General features: G+C 35.5%; 1 protein-coding gene across 8 annotated transcripts in view; it reads left to right on the plus strand.

Moving 5' to 3' along the window:
• The window catches only part of LOC145965126 (uncharacterized), a 29,008-nt gene that overhangs the window by 5,379 nt on the left and 2,190 nt on the right, over positions 1-21,439 (plus strand). For 4 of the 8 annotated variants that reach the window (XM_083088466.1, XM_083088468.1, XM_083088473.1 and 1 more), the window contains exons 4-7: positions 3,257-3,727; positions 6,597-6,729; positions 20,156-20,779; positions 21,156-21,357. In XM_083088466.1, the coding sequence (XP_082944592.1) occupies positions 3,668-3,727; positions 6,597-6,729; positions 20,156-20,779; positions 21,156-21,357 (1,019 nt within the window). In that variant the 5' untranslated portion in view covers positions 3,257-3,667. Of the gene's footprint in view, positions 1-1,777; positions 1,954-3,256; positions 3,728-6,596; positions 6,730-20,155; positions 20,780-21,155; positions 21,358-21,439 lie in introns of all 8 variants that reach the window. The other 4 variants (XM_083088467.1, XM_083088469.1, XM_083088471.1 and 1 more) reach the window with 4 other exon arrangements.

A 21,439-nucleotide genomic window follows, 5' to 3' on the forward strand; every position in this document is an offset into this window, starting at 1 on the left:
AGAAAATGTTACGATTTAGACTTAAGTAAAATTAATATCTCGAATGATAAAACATCTGAAATGATGTCAAGATCAGAGAAAGAGAAAGAGAGAAGGAAAAGACAATACGCCGAGTACGAGATGAATGAAATTATTATCGCGCTCGCGCGTGAAAGAAGCCGGTCGTCTGGCGCGCGTGCCGTCGGTTTTGTATAATATTTTTTTGACTATCTTGAAGAGTCTCTTGACTGCGCGACTGCGAGATCGTCGTAAAGTTTATAAACTTCGGTCCGCGATCGGTCGACGCGATTTGTAGGGGCCCGACACGGTGTTTACTAAACAACGCGAGATAAATATTTCTTCTTCTCGCGCGCGCCATCCCGGAGATAAGTGCGATTTTTTTCCGTCACGCGGAAAAAAGAATCGACGTATCGCGGCCGATCGGCGCCGTGTGCTCTCTCTCTTTCTCTCTCTCCTTCTCGGGATTATTCACGTGGGTGAATCCAGCTGTAAAGTTAGATCATTTTGTGACAACGCGAGAAGATACACAGAAAAATATCATTCCACTGCCAAGAAAAGCGATTACTCAATTTATTTTTCTTTTTTTAAGTAATAGTTTTCTTCAACAAAGAATATATTCTTGATAATAGTCTTAAAATATACTCATCACAAGTTAGAAAATCTCGTTATCATGGACTCGAAAGAAGAATTTATCTTCTCTTCAAGAATATTGTAAAGTTGTATCAAAGAAAAATCAAACTTACTTTACTCCAACTTTATGTAACCAAATTTTTATTTTAATTTAATATTCTTGACTAAAATATTGCACTAAAATTCAGAATATATTCAATTAATTTAATGCTTGTGGTGAACTTGTGATATATTTGCGGATATACAAACTTATGATGTACTTAAAATAAATAATATTTACTTGAATACAGTATACATTTTTCTCTGTGTATATTGTTTCCCGCGTGAAAATTCATAAATTATCGAGTGATCTCTTTTCTTATCGTACGAAGCTTGGTGTTCGATTTCCAGATCCGCCGAGTACGCTTGATTAAGATTCTTGTATGTGTATCTGCAAATACATCAATATTCTTCGATTAATACTCGATCTCAATTTTTTAAATATTGGCAAAGATTCTGTTTTCTATTAATTTTTTTTTTATTTCACTTACTTGACTTTTGTGGAGATGTTGCGTTGGCCATCAGGCACACTTGATAAATTTTCAAGATTGTTTTTAGCGATATTTTTTGAAAACTATAAGCGAAAAGAATGTTCATCGAATTATCAAAAAATAAAAAAAAAATTATCAAAAAATAGAGAAATTTTTAAAGAAATTTTTCTTTTATTTTTCAAATATTCATAATTGCCAGAATAAAATGTTTTTTTAAAGCTATTTGGAAATTGAAAGTTGTATACTAATAAGCTCGAAAAAACGCGTAAATATCGAGAGCTTGTTGATTAATAGTATAATGTTTTTACATTCATCTCTTATCATTCGCGACCTCTCGTACATAAAGTCTTTCATCGCAAGCAGAATTACGATGGATTACGAATTAATGAATATACAAAAATATAACGTTGCCTAACAAACACATAATCTAATCGACGAAAAAGGGGAGAAAAAGAGAAGCTCGGAGAAAGCGAGGACGAAGAATCTTGCCCGTCAACAGATATAAATATCTCCGGTCCGATTAAGTGTACGAATGATTGGTAAACTTGCCTCGTTAACTCGCATAATCGCGACTCGCGTCTAAAAATTGTCAAGATATTCATAGGCGTTTTTTTTAGAGAGAACCGGCCATTAAAGAGGGAGAAGGACCCCAAAAATCGTAAACCGATCGAGCGCGGGATTTACGGACAGACGGAGAAGAGTTCCTCGTCCTCTGTGTCCGCCGCTCGCCGGCGGAAGTCCCGATGAGTCCCCGGGGAGCCCCCTTCCTTGCCGCATCGCCCGGGAGCTCTAAGTAAGGGCGTTAAGTGCTCAGCTGTTGCGCGCTCATCATCGTCGCCGAAACCGAGCAGAGTCGTTATAGAGGATGTCTCTTCCGAATGAAAATACGTAACGTCGTCGACCGGCCGACGGAGGCCGAGCACTGTGTCACTGTCGTTTAGAACACATTAGAATCCGGATTCCGATATCGCGACCATAATTTAAAGCTGTCTCGCATTCGTCCTGGTTCCCGGTGTCGGGAACATCGGCTTCTTCTTGTCAGTGTTGTATAATACATTTCGACGCGATAAAACAGAATGTCTATTGATACCGAGGAACGAGGTCCATTAATTAAGTATTTTATGAAGATGTATTATTTTTTCTTCTCTTAACGTATGGTAATGAAAACGCGATGAAATAGTAGTTGATCTCTTATTGATTGCGATTACAGTGGAGTTGTGTCTTTTGATACTGCATGAAGTTGATAATGTATGGAATTTTCGATGAATCAGCTGTGGTTTAATTTGGCACAGAATTATATTAATGATCGCATCAGCTTTTTTCATCGGTGTTGTAGGTTGTAAAATGTTTGTTGAATCGATTCAGAAAGCTGACAAATGATAAAGACCGAATGACATGCGATGTAATTTATTTATATACATGTGTTATTCGGATATATATGTATATGTGTAAATATATTACAGAGATTTTGATAAATGTGATTATGTGTGTACAATTACTGTAGGGATCATAAATAATAATCTTGTTGACAATTATAAATATATTATATATAATAATATAAATGGCAATTACAAATAAATAATCTAAAATGATTCATAATATATGCGTTGTATGATAAATTTTGATTTACTATATATTATTTAAATTTATTTGCTGCGAAAATAATATACTCCTGGACAAAATTAACGCATAATTTTTTTTTCATTTTTTCTTAAAATTTCTCGTTAAAATTTAAATATCAGTTTTTAAAGAAAAAGTGAAAAAAAATTATGCGTTAATTTTGTCCAGGAGTATATATATGTTATTATTTTATTACTTATGTTTTATACAGATATGGTACAATATTTTTAAAAATTACAAAAATTTTTTTATCAGTCATTTGTCGATAAACTGTGTAAACTTGAATTTCGATTAAATTGTATTGGTTGAAATTTCGTGGCTGAAAGTTTTGTTTCTAGTTGATATTAGGTACATTGCATCATTTAAATAATCAATTTAATTATTTCTGTTTCCAATTTTGTCTCTCTCTTTTTCTCTTTCTCTCTATCTTTCGTATGGCAAGAATTTATAAAATATATACGCTTTTTCTGTTGCAGATTTTTTCAATCTCCGATTCAAGACATCTCGAAATTTTCCAACGATTACTACAAACAATTCTTCTTGAAGATGCAAAATTATAATATCATTCTCGCGATGTTCCTCACTGTTACATTGTAGATTCCTTTTAACTTGACTTGTAATATTGTGTGAATTATGCTATCGATGTGAAACGAGTGTTTTTGTCTATCTTAAGCAGTTTTGAGGGAGCATGAAATACAGAAACGATTACTTCGAAATGCCAGTGAAATAAAATTCCGGACAATAAGATTCTGGCAATATCTCGGAGAGATTATTAGATCTCATCGAAGTCGTCAGCGATTGTGGCAATTGTGGAGAGTCTACCTGGTGATTGGGTGGAATTGCAGCAGCAGCGTCGTGTAAATGCAGCGGCGACGGCCAACACCTTTATGAATTACACGTCCGTGGACAGGTCCAGGATGGTTTCGCACATCATTCCTGTTTCTGGGGTAAGTAGATAAAACCCAATAATTTTATCTAAGGAAACACAAGACATTTATTAGAAGTAGGAGTTGATTAAGGAATTTTTATGAATTTAAAATGAAAATTATTAGTGAAAAGCGAATATACCAGAATAGAGCCGAATATTAATATCTTTGTAGCTTCGACAATCTTTCTTCTAGTTATTTGTTGTCTCATGTAGTGTTTCCTCGTTTCGCGGAAACACACATGACGCGAGAGAATGATTGACTTTAACTTCATCATATACGCTTATCTTCCAAGGGAACGAAAAGAAAAAGAATCAAGGAGGTCGTGATCTCGAAAATTTCACAACTACTCGTGAATCAGAATAAATCTTTGTTGAGATTTATTTTGTGACAATCTTGTAGTTTCATCGAGAATTTATTTCATCGAATTCTATTGATATATTGATAAATTAAGAACGTCTTAATCTTCATAAATAGGAATAACATGTAAAAAGTAAGCTAAATAGAATCTCTCTTTCGTTTTCGAGTTACTAAAGGAATCTAAACGGGATATATTATTCTAGCATCATTGACAGATTTTAGCATCAATATTGCGTTGTTGTTTGTCCTCATCATGTAATCGCTGAATGAATTAAAAGTGGGTTATCGAGCGATCATTCCATCGATTAATTTGTTAACGCGGCGATCGGTTTTGCGAACATGAGCTAAAAATCGATGATAACTCTGATTACTGTCTGCTCGTTGGCTCGCTTATTCGAGTCTTCAAATCAAGATTAAACGTGAAAAAACAAATATCAAATTTTTTATATTTTTGCTGAAAATGAAAGAGATTTTCATGTTTATGATCTCTGTGAATAATATAAAGAAATCTGATAATATTAATCGAATTTGACAAATTTTCTTTTTACTATAATACTATTCGCGAGTTTATATAAACGAATCAGGAATACGTGCTTAATCTAACATAATTGTTATGTATCAATGTAAGTAAAATTTTTACATAGTTTACAATTAATGATAAATGAACAAATTAATTCTTTTTGGAATTTTCAGATTTTTTTTATTTATATAAAGAATTTAAATATCTCTTATTAAAAAATGCAAAATTATTAAATGGACTTTTATCTTATTATATATTTTTTTTATTTGATTGTATATCTATGTCGACTAGATAAATAATAGATATTAAAATGAATAAATATTTAAAATGTAGATACAATAATAGGTATTATTATCTATGTAAACAGAATTAAATTTTTTGTATGTTTATATATATTAATATTAAAAAGATTGCAAAGTATAGATTTTTTGATAGATTTTTTGATTTAGGATGTATTTTTTTTAATGAAAAATCATCGGACAAATCTTTGCTAACTATTGCGCTTTTAAAGATAAATGACTTGTGTATTTTTGAGTTCATTTATTTTCGGCAAAATAGTGCATGGAAAATAACGGACGATAACGATACTTTTTATCGTCATTCGATAATTTAAATATGTTGTCCGTCGTGTCGTTGATCCATGTCGAACTTTCGTGATTCTCCAGAATTGAAACATTTTTTCGAGTGTCAAGCGTATATATAACAACTATAAGGAGATTGTGATATTGCAAATCCTGACCGGAAGTGATAAGATTTTTATTTTCACCGCAATAACTCACAAAATAATTCGCGCAAGACTTTTTTGATACAATGCTTTACTTTCAAGAAAATCGCATTTGAAAATTAGAAATATTCTATTATTTTACCTATTCCAAATAATTTAACATCGTAAAACAAACAGCGCAATTGAAGAATCGAGCTATAGCAATTCTTTTAAAAAAGAATTTTTTATTCGTATCTAAAAGTTAATCTTTAACGGTTCCACATAATTCGTAAGAAAGATTTATAAGCAATATGAATAATGTCTGTTTATCTTTGTAAAAGTCGTGAATAAATTAGCTTTATGCCATGTACGACAAAATAAAGAGACGAATTAAAGGCACCTGGCAAATTATATAAATCGCTAAATATCTCTAATTAACCGCTTTTCGACGGCTTGAAGCTCAATCTCGTGTTTCGCGACTCGACGATTCGCGAAACTAATACCTAGGAGCCTCGTAAAACGGGATCGCAAATTAACGATCTAGCGAGATCGTAAGTTTCGCCCTGGCATAATACGATGTCACAACACCGAGTCGGTGTTTGTAAGCTTCCGGCGACGGCACTTCAAACATCGCAAGCACCAAGCCAAAAGTCTTTCGGGCTACCCGCCTCTCTCTTTCTCTCTCTTCTCTCCATCGAGAGAACTTCTTTACTCTCCCCGTTCGTCGGTGATTCTCCGGTTCGTTTACCTCCGTCGCTCGGATTCTATTACGACTATGTTGCAGAATATTTTAGGGTGACGTGAATTTACCTCGTCGATGTGCCATCCTTTACCAAAGACTTGCGTCGCGTTTTCCTCTTTTCGAATTTCGATCATTTCGCGGAGTAACTTTGATGCATCTATTGAATGATGTAAGTCATTTCGATAGTACCTAGTTGGGATTTTTTCGGTATTTTTCTTTTAATTAGATTAATTTAATAATAGGTTTCATTTTGTATATATAAAATTAATTTTCTTGCGAATTTCAAAATTTAAACAGTCGACATAGTTAATTAAATAAGAGGATTATTTTCAATTTATTTTGCTCAGTTACTGAGATGAAGCTATTTTATCCGAGGGAAAGAATGAGACATCTCATTAATTTAAAAAATTAATTTTCTTGCGAATTTCAAAATTTAATGTAAACAGTCGACATTAATTAAATAAGAGAATTATTTTCGATATATTTTGCTCAGTTAAGGGGATGAAGCTATATATTTTATCCGGAGGAAAGAACGAGACATCTCATTAATTTTTTTTCTTTTCAGGAGTTGCAGCAGGGGAATAGCAATCTGGGCACCACAGGACTTAGTGGAATGCAAGATTCCCCTCATTCTCTAAAGATTAAACAGGAACCATTTCAGCTATCGCCACCGTCACCCTTACCACCTCTTCATCAAGGTATGTCTTCTTCATCATTTTTTCCGTCGTGCGTTTTTACGAGCTGCAAATTAAATACCTTCAAACATTACGATGAGTCGAGGTAAGAAAAACGCTTGATTTTTATTGGGGATTCCTCTCGATTAAAAAGAATATAAAGGCAGAATACGTTTGTTGATTATACAATCGAATTAACTTGAATATTTCCAAATGAACTCTAATTTTAATCGAATGAGAAAAAATAAAGGATCGTATTTTTCCGAGCGAATCTCGAAGCACACGGCGGTTTCGAAAGAAGAAAAAGCGGGTTGTTGCTTAAAGGCTGCGTTCTAATAATACAAAACTGTAGTCTCGGGAACGTCGAGAGTGTCGTCGCGAGGGAGGGCCAGACTTCTTCGCGAGAAAACGACGATGAGACGACGGCTTTCCCGAGAGAGAAAAGGAGAAGGAATTGATATACTGCGAGAGGCCTGTTGGCGTACAAGAGGAAAAGAGAGAGAAGGATAGAAAATCCTCAATGTTTCCGCGCGGCATTTAGTCACACGTTTTATCTCTCTCGCATCTATGCGATTATATAGTCCTCTCCACGTTGGCCGGAGACGAAATTGTCGTCGCGCTTCTATAATTTCGCAGGGCGTAGAAATATCCCGTCATTTATCTCGCGGTGACGAAACGCAATTTGATGATTTAACGTTCGACGATTTATCGACGATTTATATCCCGTGCACAGGGATATTTGTCTCGAAATTTAACAAGTCGGTTTAATATACTGACTAATGCAACGAGAATAAATCACGCACGTACATTATATTAGATGATGGAATTTAACTTTTCCCACTCGATGAAAGATGAAGCTATAAATTATAAAGTTCCATCTCATTCGTGAGCAAATTATTTTCAAACAAAGATATAATCTCTCTCTTCTGTAATCATATATTTCCTTTTAAAAGTTTCCCAAGAGTCTTCGAGTGGCTATCGAGATTTCTTGCGAATCAAAGGATTCGTTATCGCTGCCAAATGATCCAAGCACGTGTGGTGTACGCATTTCTTTCACTCTTCATTTTCAAGGGGACATCGAGACGGTTTCTCCCCCCGACGGTGGTCGTTTATATCGCCGGCATACGCGATTGCCCGAGGCTCGTCTTTCCGTAGGCAATCGTCAAGAACGGTCGGCAAGGAACATTTGTGGAGAGGATAATGGCGAGAGGAAGAGGGAGAGAAAAGCGATAAGCGCGCAGCTCCTTCGTCGTCGGGATCGTGTTACCGGACTTTATTATTCGCTAATCGCTGAATGTCCGGATGGATAGATAGGCCAAGATACGACCTCGCCGACACGGCTCCCGCTTGGCCCGATTAATCGCACGTCGGTCTCTTACAGGGCTGAAATCTTAGACGGATATCGATGTCTCCGGTGGACGCAGACATGCGTGCGCATCGTGAAGATATAATCGTTAATAGTTTCTTAGCCTTCGCTCCCCAAGATAAGTCTATCGGACAGAGACGCGCAACAGTTGCAAAATACTTATTCGATGAGTCAAAGGATAAAGGAACTTTGGCGTAAATTTTCGTGTTACAAATTAGTAATATTCAATGTTAATGTCAACTGTCATATTTATTATTGTTGGGGGGGTATTAAATTTAATTTATATTTCTGGTGTATAGAGAATAGAGAGCAAAAGGGAGAGAGAGAATGTATTATATTTAGTGTTTCTCTCTCGTGTATCAAATTTAGTATTACAAATTTAATATTAAATAATAAAATATATTACATTTGATATTTTAAATAGTAAATATTGAATAGAGTATTAAAAACAGTGAAAGATAGTTATACAATAAAGGAACTAATATTGATGTATGATTTTAGAAAATTATTTTGTTAAATTGTTTACCGAATATCTTTATAATATTGCACTGAGTTTGTAGAATAACGGAACTTTTCGAGTTCAAGATAAAAAAGATAAAAAAAATCATTAACAATAAGCAGTCTCCGCAGTATCATAAATTATTATTTCTTGTTGGTCCAGAATTTCTTTTCAGTCCAATTTTCTTCCTTTTCTTTTCTTTATTTACATGTGTTTTTTCTATCATCTCTTTCACGATTATGTCATTCAGCAACCTCATTATGTATCAGTGATATGTTACATTTAAAAATATCGCGAGCGAACAATAACGTTGCTCTAAAGATTACACGAGGACAGTGATAATGAGATAAGCGCGTCAAGACAGTGTCATGCGAAATAAAAGGATCTCCAAAGGCAGCCTGGAACGAATGCGACAACAGAAATTATCGTGTTCGAGTGGATCGTGGTGTTTAAAGTGTTCGTCCGTAAGAGTTATGATGGCTAATCCGGGAAGGCTGCGCGTGCTTCGGAGCGAAAACCAATGTATCTACGACAACTTCTTCGTGGATTCCACCATGGAGGTCGCGAGTTTAGATCGCTCGCATTTAAATCGGATAATATATCGATTAGTTTTTTGCTCCGTAATTAATATAGTGAATGTATTTTTAAATTTGTCATCTCTCTCTCTTTCTCTCTCTCTCTCTCTCTATTAACTCTCTATTAGAGCCGAGTTTCTATCAAAAGAAAAGAAGAGATCTTGATTTTACACGAATGTAAATAATTCGTAATTTTTACTGTAAATTTTTAGACGTATCAGATTCGACAAAAATATGAGAAAATTCTCGACATTTATGATTGTACATAGATGCGATGCATGATTTGCCGGGTCAGGGCTCGTGATCTACATCATTATAGTTTGCTCTCGCTCTATTCGCCGAGAATTTAACATCTATTATACGCGGCGCAAGTTTATCGAGGCAATAAAGGCCGTACGATAAAGTCGTACGAAATAGCTGACATATCTAATTATAGGGTAGCTGATTATCGCTTAAACGCTGATATAATTACTGTTGCGCTGCGCTACGGCCTGATTATGTATATTACGGTCTATTGTATGATTGTGGAAATGTAGATGTCTACCAATAAGCGAAAAATTTTAGGTAATTCTTGAACGACAGATTATTTATTTATATTTCCTGATGTTATTATTTATAATAATTGTTTTCTAATTTATCTGATAATAATAATTATTTTCTAATTTGTCTGATACATTCTTGGATTTATAAGACAATTTCTATATCAATATTTATTTATTATATTTTATTTAATTAATATTTATTTATTTATTTATTTATTATATTTCTATATCATTATAATATTTATTTAAAATTATATATTCAATATATTTCTGTTTTGTGGAGAGAGAATCTTTTACGTTTGTTTCTACAGGGATCATGAATTTAAATTTATCATTCATATTATAAAGCCATAGATAAGCTTTTCTCGATTTAAACAACCGCTTGACTTTTTTCGTGATTTTCTTGCTTTCGATATTACTCTAAAATTATTAATAATAGCTCTCTTTTCGGACTTGTGACGAAATAAATCGCAGAGTTACAGACGTAATAAATTTTTTTTAAGAAAGTACGAATGACCCTGTTTATTTACTTGGAAATCAGGTCACGAATATAATCATCGCTTATTTTCATCGAAATATATATACGTAGTAAACAAGAGCAATCGGTTTGGCAGGCAATCGCTAATTTTGCGCGATAAAGACTATCGCGCGCGAATGTTATCGCAAACAAGCGGCATTACGTCTTGTTCCAGCGTTATAAAAATTGACAGAAGCTACCAAAGTTTCGCGATAAGTTACGTAATGTTGGATGAAGGATAACGAACACTTTGCGATAATTAGATATCTTTGTAAGCGAATTTAACAATATTTTAAAAGTTATTAGCAATTAGATGGATAATCGAATAAAGATCTTTAAGAGAGAGTTTAATAGAAAGATTTGATAAGAGATATTATTATTATTATTGCAGAGATATAATATGCCGAGTCTGGGGGGGGGGGGTGCAATCCTCATCCCTTCTCTCTCCATCGAAAGAGATCGTGTTTACCCTCGTTAAATAATCGGATTCTCAACTCCTGCGCTGATTTATGTTTTCGCGTTTTCGCTCGCGATTGTGTCGAGGGAGCAGGGGGGGAGGGAGGAAGCTTCTCTCCCGATTAATCAATGCCCGGTTATGGATGATGGGTACAACGCCTGTGCAAAACAGCAGTCGCGCTGCATATTTACTATAGCAAAACACGATAGCGCGTTAGGGAGATAAGCCTCGTCGTCGCGGAGGAAAGAGTCATCGGAGGAAGAAGACACTGAATCGGTCGCGCGACCGTTTTTATTCTCTCGAAATTCCCTTTCTTTATCTCACGAGAATCAATTAATGGGCATTACGTTGCGGATATTACGTTTGCAAATAGGCTCGGCTGTGATCGATAAATCGCCGGGGTTTACGTAAGCAAAATTGTAGCGAATTCCGAATGTCGGGAATGTCTCCAAGTCGTCGATGACGTCGTCATCTCGGGAAATGTAACTCGAATGAATGGTTGAATAATATTAATTCTCTCTCAACAAGAACTGTGATCGCGTGCCTTTTCGATGAACACTAATGATAATGAAATGTCAAGTCCTCCTAATGGGGTGGACGTGATAATGAGACCAAAAATAGTCTCCTAACATTTTCATTAAATAGTATTTATGAGAAAATTAATTATAGAAAATGATAAGAATTATTTTATTGATATAAATACGATAGAAAAATATAGGAAGTAAGAGAGAAGTAAAATAATTAAGAAATTAATAAATACGCGCGAGAGAGAGAAACTTGACAGATAATATTACTTATACATTTTCTCTTTTTTATATCAAAAATTGAGTAATGATAAAAATTGAATTCTGGATCAGGAAGTGAAAGATGTTTTCCTAACATTTTGTCATTTTCTCGAGGGAGCAAAATTTTATATCTACATAAATGTACTTCTATTAATTGTTTTTAATTATGAATATCGTGTATGTTACAGACAGATTTGAATAGTAAAAAACGAATGTAAGCGTTAGCTTTTCTTTTTACGTCACGACGACGACGACGACGACAACGACGATGATGCTGAGGTCGAGATACCGAATGATGATTGGCTCGCGCAAAGATATCGCGAGATAAGCCATAGTCGCTCAGATGACCCCCTGGCCCCCGGGCTTCGTGAGTCTATCTCTTATCCTCGTATGAGACTCCCACTCGCGCGATTTACGACCATTCCACTCGAGAGTCTTCTCGACTGCTACATTTTGCGCGATTAATACGATTTCGCGGACTTTTACACATTAAAATTGACTTGTTTAATTACACAATGTAACACAAGCAAACACGCGGAAGATAAAAGGAAGAGAAAGAGAGAAAACGGCGACGCGAATGAGTAATCATTCTTCTCGAGTATGATGTTTTAAAAGCCAGAGACAGAAAAGAACGAGAGAAAAAAAAGATAGAAAGAGACGACGAGGTAGCTGCCGACGACGGAGTATCGAATTTCTATCGCGAGCCGAGAGTCGCCGCGAGGCTCTCGAGCCCGTTTGACTTCACCCTCGTCACGCGTCTCGTGTATTTTTCCTGTCCCCAGCCCTGCGCCTCTCTTTTCCTCTCATCGATCATTTATACAAATTACTGCGAGAAAGAGAGAGATAAGAGATGTGCAATTAGATTAAAAAATTAAAATAACTTGGCCTTTGAGAGAACAAAACTACATAAAAATGTGCTTTTATTAATTCTGTCAAGATTGTTAATATAAATGGTATTTTTTTTTATATGCACAAAAAAAATAAGTGTCAAATCAAAACTTATATACTTAAACTAACGCGTTCATTGTTTTGTATATACGCAACAATTTACGATCTTCTTAGAAGAATTTAATAATTTTAAATTTCAACAATATTATAGTCTTATTTTAATATTGTAATTGTCACTTCAAGAATATATAATTATTTAATTCTACTTTAAGAAAATTATAATCCTTGATTTAAAAATGTTATTTTCTATCTAACATTGTTTCTTTTCCATTCAAGAAAATTAAATCTTAAATCATAAGAATATATTTTTCTTGATTGAACTATGTAAAATGGCTTCATTCAAGTAAGCAATTATTCAAGCAATTATATTTTTCTTTAATTAACGCAATATAATCTTATTTCAAGATTTCCATGTTAAAACTAAATATATTTTCAAAATAAGAATGTCCTTTTTTTTCTGTGTGTAATTTTTCATTATTATATATTTTTTATATGTAGTTTCTCTCTCTCTTTCTCTCTCTCTCTCTTGTATGTTAATGAGCGTGTTATGTTTTCAGCATATTTCCTACTCTAATTGCACATCGATACGCGGTCACGTGTACGCTTTCCTCTTTCGAGCCCTTGCCACTTGATCCCGTCGAATTAGCAGCACGCAAAATCTCATTACGCATGATATCTCGGATGTGCGCGTGCATCGCCTAATTGACCGGCTAGCAAGATTAATTGCACAGGAATAAATTATACGGAACGCGTGATTGAAGCGAGACAACATTTTAGACATAAAATAATATTATATATAAAATTGACGATATTGCAAAAATTAATTCGTCTAATCATTATAATTTATAATGAACAAAAAATTCAAAATTGAAAAGATTTACACAGAGAAAAATGTATACTAGATTCAAGTAAATATTATTTATTTTAAGTACATCATAAGTTTGTATATCCGCAAATATATCACAAGTTTACCACAAGCATTAAATTTAATTGAATATATTCTGAATTTTAGTGCAATATTTCAGTCAAGAATATTAAATTAGAATAAAAATTTGGTTTACTTATATAGAGTTGGCGTAAAGTAAGTTTGATTTTTCTTTGATACAACTCTACAATATTCTTGAAGAGAAAATCAATTCTTCTTTCGAGTACATGATAATGAGATTTTCTAACACTTGTGATGAGTATATTTTAAGACTATTATCAAGAATATATTCTTTGTTGAAGGAAACTATTACTTAAAAAAAGAAAAATAAATTGAGTAATCGCTTTTCTTGGCAGTAGAATGATATTTTTCTCTGTGTATTATCAAATTTTACCGTTGAAAAAATTTTGAAAAATCTCTTCAAACATTCGCGAAATACTCGGGCAGATATCTCTGCTGATAAGGCGGTCGTGAAAGAGTGCGGCGGAATTAATTAATCGACAGGCAATTTACAAAATATTTATACTTTGCGGCGATAGCGTTTCGAAAGAATGGTCCGTTATCAGTAGCGAGAAATGTGCTCTCGCGTATGTTACGTACACACATGCGGAAACGTAACGCGTGCTCTATGTAATACACGCCAGGAGCCACGTATGTACACGGTAGATAGAGAGAAAAAGGAGAGGGGTAGGAAGGGGTAAGCTAAGGTGCATGAGCAAGCAAGATGAGGCACCAAGATCGCGATAACGTCGCAAAACGTTTGCCAACACACCTGACTGCAACTGGAGATTTGCTACGCGACACCCATCGGTACACATCTGCTCCTGTCTGTCGCGAATAATCCTGATCCTGAAGGCAAAATCTCGCGCGTTATGTGTGTATATTAGATACGAGATGTTTGACAGAAATATTTTATATGAATTCTAATCTACCTGACAGATGCACAGTAGAATGATTCTAAATGTCAAAGAGATCGAGGCTGTCCAAATGTCAAACAGAATACACATAAATATTTCTCTTACAAATGTTTATTGAGAAAAATTTATTACATGTAACATTGAATAATATAACAATCTTGTTGATTATGTTAGAGATGCGTGAGAGTAGATTTTTTATTATTAAAGATTTCGCTGGAAAAAATGCATCAAAAGCAGAAATATCGCAATTAATGTTTCGCAATTTGAAGTGGAATGCCACGATCAGCGGCTCGGGGAGGCCAGGTGGTGTAATAAACATTACGCAAATTTGGCCTTCGAAGTCATCATTATTTGGGATACGAAAATGCAGTTGCTGCTTTCCTCGATATCCTTCATCGATGTTTCGTCGACTTTGCAATTTTACGCAACGCGGAATGAGTTCACGGTTCTTACGAATATACACTTATGGTTGCACGAGATCGACGAAGGGGAAAGCCTCGATCTAAATCATTTCTCGAAGATTACACGACTCGATAAAGATTTCTCGCTTGAATCAAATCTTATCGCGAGAAATGGATCGATTGTAAATTCGTAGAATTTGCGAATAGGAAGATAATCGATTAATCATCTTAATGACATTTTTAATATTACTGATTTATTAATATTTATTAATATTGGTATTTATATATTATTATTATTTATTATTATTATTATTAATATTTATTATTATTATTATTATTATTTATTATTATTATTAATAATTTGGAATCTGTAACATTTTTTTGCATTGGTATTTATATACTAATATTAATATTATTAATAATTTGGAATCTGTAACATTTTTTTTGCATTGGTATTCATATATGTATTAATATTATTATTATTAATAATTTGGAATCTGTAACATTTTGCAGGATTTTCCGCGTCTTCGATCCTACACGTGTATATTTGCATAGCCGACGATGACGGCGGGTTTTCTCGAAAGTTTACTAGCGAAGACTCATCCGTTTCCGAAGACGAGATGGCTGTATCTCGTTGCCCCACGTTGTCGTTGTTCCGTCACGGCTCTGTCGCGGTTCACCGAGCGGCGCGCGTGATGTCACGACGTATTGTATTTCGCTTATCGGCGCCGGATGCCGATTTCTCGTTCAACCCAGCAGCAGCATTTCAGGAATGCGAATGCCATGGTTTTCTGCGGCGACGGCGACGGCGACAGCGACGGTGACCTTCGCCCCGGAGATCGGCTTTGCCCCGGGGGGCTAATCGATATACCTTCTACGCATTACGCCTCGTCGTTTCCGTTCTTTTCGCGTCACCGGGATATCATGTGAGGTGGTGGTCTCCGCTCGTTCAACTTCCGGTTGAAACATACACCGTTTATATCGTGCTCGTTTGTTAATTCAATAGCGCCCTAGGTATATTTTACCTCTTTTCGCATCATTCGAGAATTTTTCTTTAATTTCCCTTGTACACAGATACGTGTAAGAAAGATGAAGTCGATATCTTTTCCTCGGAAATTGAGAGAAAATAAGAAAAGCTGAAAACTAGCTTAATAATTTCGAAGATTGAGAATTCATTTTAGCGAGAGGCGTTGAATTTTACCTGTTTATTTCAGTTTTTAATATGTCTCTACAGGACGATTAAAAGTATGCTTTAAGATTGCAATACTATCGATCGCAGCATTAGATCTTACTTGATGTCATCGATAATATCAGATTTCCCGTATTAAAGTCGCCCGCGCTTTTCCGAGCTCAATCGAGCGAGACTGGTTATTATCCGGAGATTGTGTATTTCTCTTTTGTGATTGGGGCTCTCATATATATGTAATACAGTTTGTCGCGGCCATCAGAACATTGCGGATCGATGTTATGACAATAACCGAGCGCGGTAGCGTATTCTTGTTTTCAAAACACCGTCCCTCTTCGTGTATACGAGGATCATCCTGGCTCTCGCTGCTGCAGGAAATCGTACACCCCGGTGGCAGCTACGGCTGTACGAAGAGAAGAGAGATTTGCGTCGTTACATTAAAATCCATTTTTCTCTCTTTCTCTTTCTATTCTCGAGTCCTCCGAGCAATTTTACGCTGATAGAGAATAACGTGAATATATTTCGTGATGGAAAAGTCACATTTCCGGAAAAAATCTGAATCGTGAAATGTCATTTCATGGTTTAATATTATCAGATATATTAAGAGATCTGACACTACCGATATTAATTAGAGATTTAATGGGGAAAACGTCACAAGTGTAAAAAATGAAAATCGCAAGAGCAGATATTTATTTAGAAACAATACGAGAAGTTTTCTTTTATTTGAAAGAAATTACATCATTTTATAATTTTAGAAATTCGATCCATTCTCTCTCTTTTTCTTTTTCTCTTATTTATTATATCTCACATTTTTATTGAATTTTCAAGGAACTTAATATATGAGTAAAATATTATTCGAAAGAGTATCTTGTCGAATATTTAATTTTGAAAACTTTGATATTAATCTTATCATGCTTTTAATAATTAAGTCCATAATTTGCAAAAAGAATTGGCTATAGATATCTACTATATATCCTCTATACATTTATTAAATTTTCAAGGAACTTAATATATGAGTAAAATATTATTCGAAAGAGTATCTTGTCGAATATTTAATTTTGAAAACTTTGATATTAATCTTATCATGCTTTTAATAATTAAGTCCATAATTTGCAAAAAGAATTGGCTATAGATATCTACTATATATCCTCTATACATTTATTAAATTTTCAAGGAACTTAATATATGAGTAAAATATTATTCGAGAGAGTATCTTGTCGAATCTTTAATTTTGAAAACTTTGACTTTAATCTTATCATGTTTTTAATAATTAAGTCCATAATTTGCAAAAAGAATTGGCTACAGATATCTACTATATATGCTCTATACATTTATTAAATTTTCAAGGAACTTAATATATGAGTAAAATATTATTCGAAAGAGTATCTTGTCGAATCTTTAATTTTGAAAACTGATATTAATCTTATCATGCTTTTAATAATTAAGTCCATAATTTGCAAAAAGAATTGGCTACAGATATCTACTATATATGCTCTATACATTTATTGAATTTTCAAGGAACTTAATATATGAGTAAAATATTATTCGAAAGAGTATCTTGTCGAATATTTAATTTTGAAAATTGATATTAATCTTATCATGCTTTTAATAATTAAGTCCATAATAAGAATTGGCTTTAGATATCTACTATGTATGCTCTATACATCACAGATGTAGATATTAGAATACGTAATGCAACTAATCTTATTCTTGCACCTCGAATTCGTTGACGAGATAACTTTTTACTGAACTCGTGATTGGTAAAAATAAAAGAAAATAAAAATAGAAAAGGATCCGCGTCATTCGAGAAGGCTCGTGCATGACGTTCGTGAGATCACCGTGCGATCGATGCGTGAGCACGACGCGTCACGCGTGTATTCCTTGTTTCTACAACACGTCTCTTTGGCAGGACGAGGCCTGCTGGCGCGTTATACCGGGAAATTTTACACTCAGTGTCCGTGTCATGCCGGACGTCTTGTTTGGCGAATCCATCTCTAGCCCGGAGCACGTGTCCGCGTTTCCGTCAACCGGCAACAGTATCATCGAACCTATCTACTGGCGATGTTGTAGACACGTAATATCCCGTGTAACGGATCGAAATACATGACGTTCGACTTTTGCACTGCGACCGATTGCTGTGCATCACGGTATATTACTGAGAAAAGTTATCGAGCATCTTAGTCGTTCTCGCTTAGCACGGATTTGCTTTCAAATTTTCCATCCGTCATACATTTGCGTGTAATTCATTCGAGAATCGCATATACTTAAGAGAGAAAAGTGCTGTTTCTTCAGATATTTATTAGAAATATTTTATTACAAATATTATTATTATTATAAATATTTTACAAATTTTCTTTCAAATATCTTTGCTTAGAATTTAATAAAATTTAATATTTAATATAAATATATAGTTTATGATATTTATATTTATTACAGAATGAGAAAAAATGAGAACATGTGTACTCTGCATTTATTTTGTTGCTCATAAATGTTCACGTAACAAATAATTTGAAGAAACAAGGTAGAAGACTAGGTCTTATGTCACAGATTTCTTTTCAATGTTACTGCGAAATATTCTAAGATATATGAGATATATTCATTTCCCAGTTTCTCCCCACAGTCATTTTACGCTTTGAGAATTTCTTTCACGCATTTTACGAGTGCGTGCGAAGCAATTTGTGCGACCGTTAACATTCGCGGTTACGACTCGTACGATGTCAATTACATGATATAAAACTGTTTTGCTGTTTAACACGTAACTCGAATCTAGTCTTCTTCTATTCTCCATGAAAAAAAAATTTCTTTTATAAAGATTGAACAAAAGAAATTAATAAAAATTTCTATTACATTTATATTACGCAACGATCTAATATAATATGTATAGTGTATTTATATAACATAACAAAAATTTGATTCAACCGATGATCCTGCTTTTTAGGAATAGCTTAAAAATATTTGGGTCTTTCTTTTAACAGGGATCTTCATTTTAATTCTAATTTCTCATATATATTATCATTGAACGATATATCATAGTATCTTGTAGTAATGAATAATAAAATACGCGACTTGTGTGTGTGTTTTTGGCAGTGGATAAATTTTTTTCGGCCGATTAATCGGAGCTGTGACTTTCGTCTTTTCGTTTCCTCTGCATTTTCGCTTCCTCCCGGGTTCGTTCGCTTTTATTCAGTCCCGTGGGCGCTTCTTTTTTTTCTTTCTCTTTCCCTATTTCGCCCGCGGCGCGCACGTAAGTTATTGGTGTCCAGTTACATCCAGTTCCAGTTACACGTGCCGCGGGGCACCGATGCACTCGATGCTGGTCCCTCGGTCTCCCTTCCCTTCTCCTCTCCTCTCTCCCCTTTCCTGCCCCCTTTCCCTGCCACCGTATGCAGCACTCGGGTACTTCCGAGTACGTGCAACTCGCTCTTTCTCTCTCTCTCTCTCTTTCTTTCGTTCTCTCCGGCGTTTTGCGATTTTATCGCATCGCAAAAAAACAAAGATTATCGTACTGTTTTAATGGAAGTTGCGTTTTGCGAGCTTCGTGTACCGCGAAGAAAAATTCAATATTGCCGCGACATATTATCGGGTTTTTACATAACATGGATAAAAAATTACGAGTTTTAAATTGTATTTTATATGTGTAGAATTTCTTTTGGAACCTTTTTCCTTTCTATTCTTCGCACGAGTGCATCTTAATATATTGATAAAATGTAATTTATATTGTCGAGTAGTAAATTTTAAGACCGCAGATCTGCAACGAGATGTTATTATTGTCTTTAATAATTCTTCCTAAATTAGTCAACCATTTAAATTCGTGCTTGCTAATTGGAGAAAGAGCGACTAATTCAGAATATCTTCCTTTTTGTCCCTCTTCTTCTATCTCTCTCTCTCGCTCGCTCGTGATTTATCGCTTTGTATATCGACTCCCGGCACTAAACATAAAACCTGTGTGGGCCTCGGGTGTCCCGAGGTACAAGTTCCTCTTAAATGGGTCAATTGTTTTGCCCGGGCGAGATTTCTGAGAATTGCGTTACGCATTCACGTGCGCGCGGATCAGCCGATCGATGACGGAAAGAAGGAGACAGCGAGCGCGCTGTCCATTGTCCAAGTTCTCGGAGTAATCGTCACGTCCGATCGTCGTCTCGGAATTCGCGATTGCGCGTCTCGGTTTGCTGTCTTTTCGTTGCCGCATCTATCGCTCGAATATTTCTTCGATCATCGATGTAAAATTATATACAAGCAGTTCCAAAAAACTTACCTAACGTCTCGCTTTATCGTAGAAAAATAAAAAGATAAATTAGCGACTGTAATAATATCGAATTTTTTTTATTGCAGTGAGCAGTTTCGAGCTGCAGAGCAGCTGCATCGGCGGCCCCTCAAAGGACTTGGACACCACCGGGATGACCGGAAGTCTGGGCCGCGGCCTGACGCATCACGTCTCTCCTCTGAGCCATCATCACCATCATCATTCCCTTCCTAATCTGCACAGCCCCAACCCCGTGGTCTCCATGCACTCCGCGACGACCGGCGGGTCGACGCACCATCACCTGGATGACAAGGGCTCGTCGCCCATAGGCGCCCTTCACAGCACCACCAATAGCAATCCTTCCACGCCGTCCGCACCCTCCACGCCCACCACGGCCACGGCGGATAGCGGCGCGACCGTCACCGCATCCGGCGCGAGCAACCCTAACGGCGGCTCCTCCGCCGCCGTCGCCGCCAACAGCAAGCCGCCCTTCAGCTACGTCGCCCTGATCGCCATGGCGATCCAACACAGCCCGCAAAAGAGGGCGACTCTCAGCGAGATCTACGCTTACATCACCGCCAAGTTTCCGTACTTTGAGAAGAACAAGAAGGGATGGCAGAACTCCATCAGACATAATCTATCGTTAAACGAATGCTTTGTTAAGGTGCCCCGGGAAGGCGGCGGCGAGAGAAAGGGCAACTTTTGGACCCTCGGTAAATTGATACTGCCGGCTATGTATCTTTTATAAGTTTGATTAATTTTACTCTTACAGGTAATTAAGGGATTATTTAGAATTTATTTTTAATAGCTAATTTGTAATTTTCCGACTCAGAATCTAGTTTCCAATTTTTCTACATTTATTTTTGTCCTATTAAAAGATGGAGTTAAAAACAAGTTGATTTATAATCAATAATTATTAATAACATTTCATAAAAGTGGAATCACTTTATTTTAATTTACGAGATTTTTTACCGCACATGTAAATGTGATTATATATGTTTTTATGGCGTCAAACTATCTGCATGTTTCATAGATATTTATTATTAAATATTTATTATCTAAATGTACCTTTTCCGCATTATCGTGTAGATCCGCAATACGAAGACATGTTTGAGAACGGCAATTATCGAAGGCGGAGACGAATGAAGCGTCCCTATAGAAACGCCCCATATCATAAACAACTATTTGGCGATCCATTCTCGACAACTCATGTACATTTGGGACCTAGGAACATTTTCGGCCACTCACCCCCTTCGTACGCCCCTCCTCCTTATACGCGATATGATACGAGGTATTTTCAAATATTGCGCGCGAATATAACATATTTGTGTTAACATTAATGTATACATTTCTTAAAAGTTCGCAAAAAATTA

This window comes from Camponotus vicinus, unplaced genomic scaffold (genome assembly GCF_025532165.1).
Source record: "Camponotus vicinus isolate PSW18456_S1 unplaced genomic scaffold, iyCamVici1.0 SCAF_14, whole genome shotgun sequence".
Taxonomy (NCBI): domain Eukaryota; kingdom Metazoa; phylum Arthropoda; class Insecta; order Hymenoptera; family Formicidae; genus Camponotus; species Camponotus vicinus.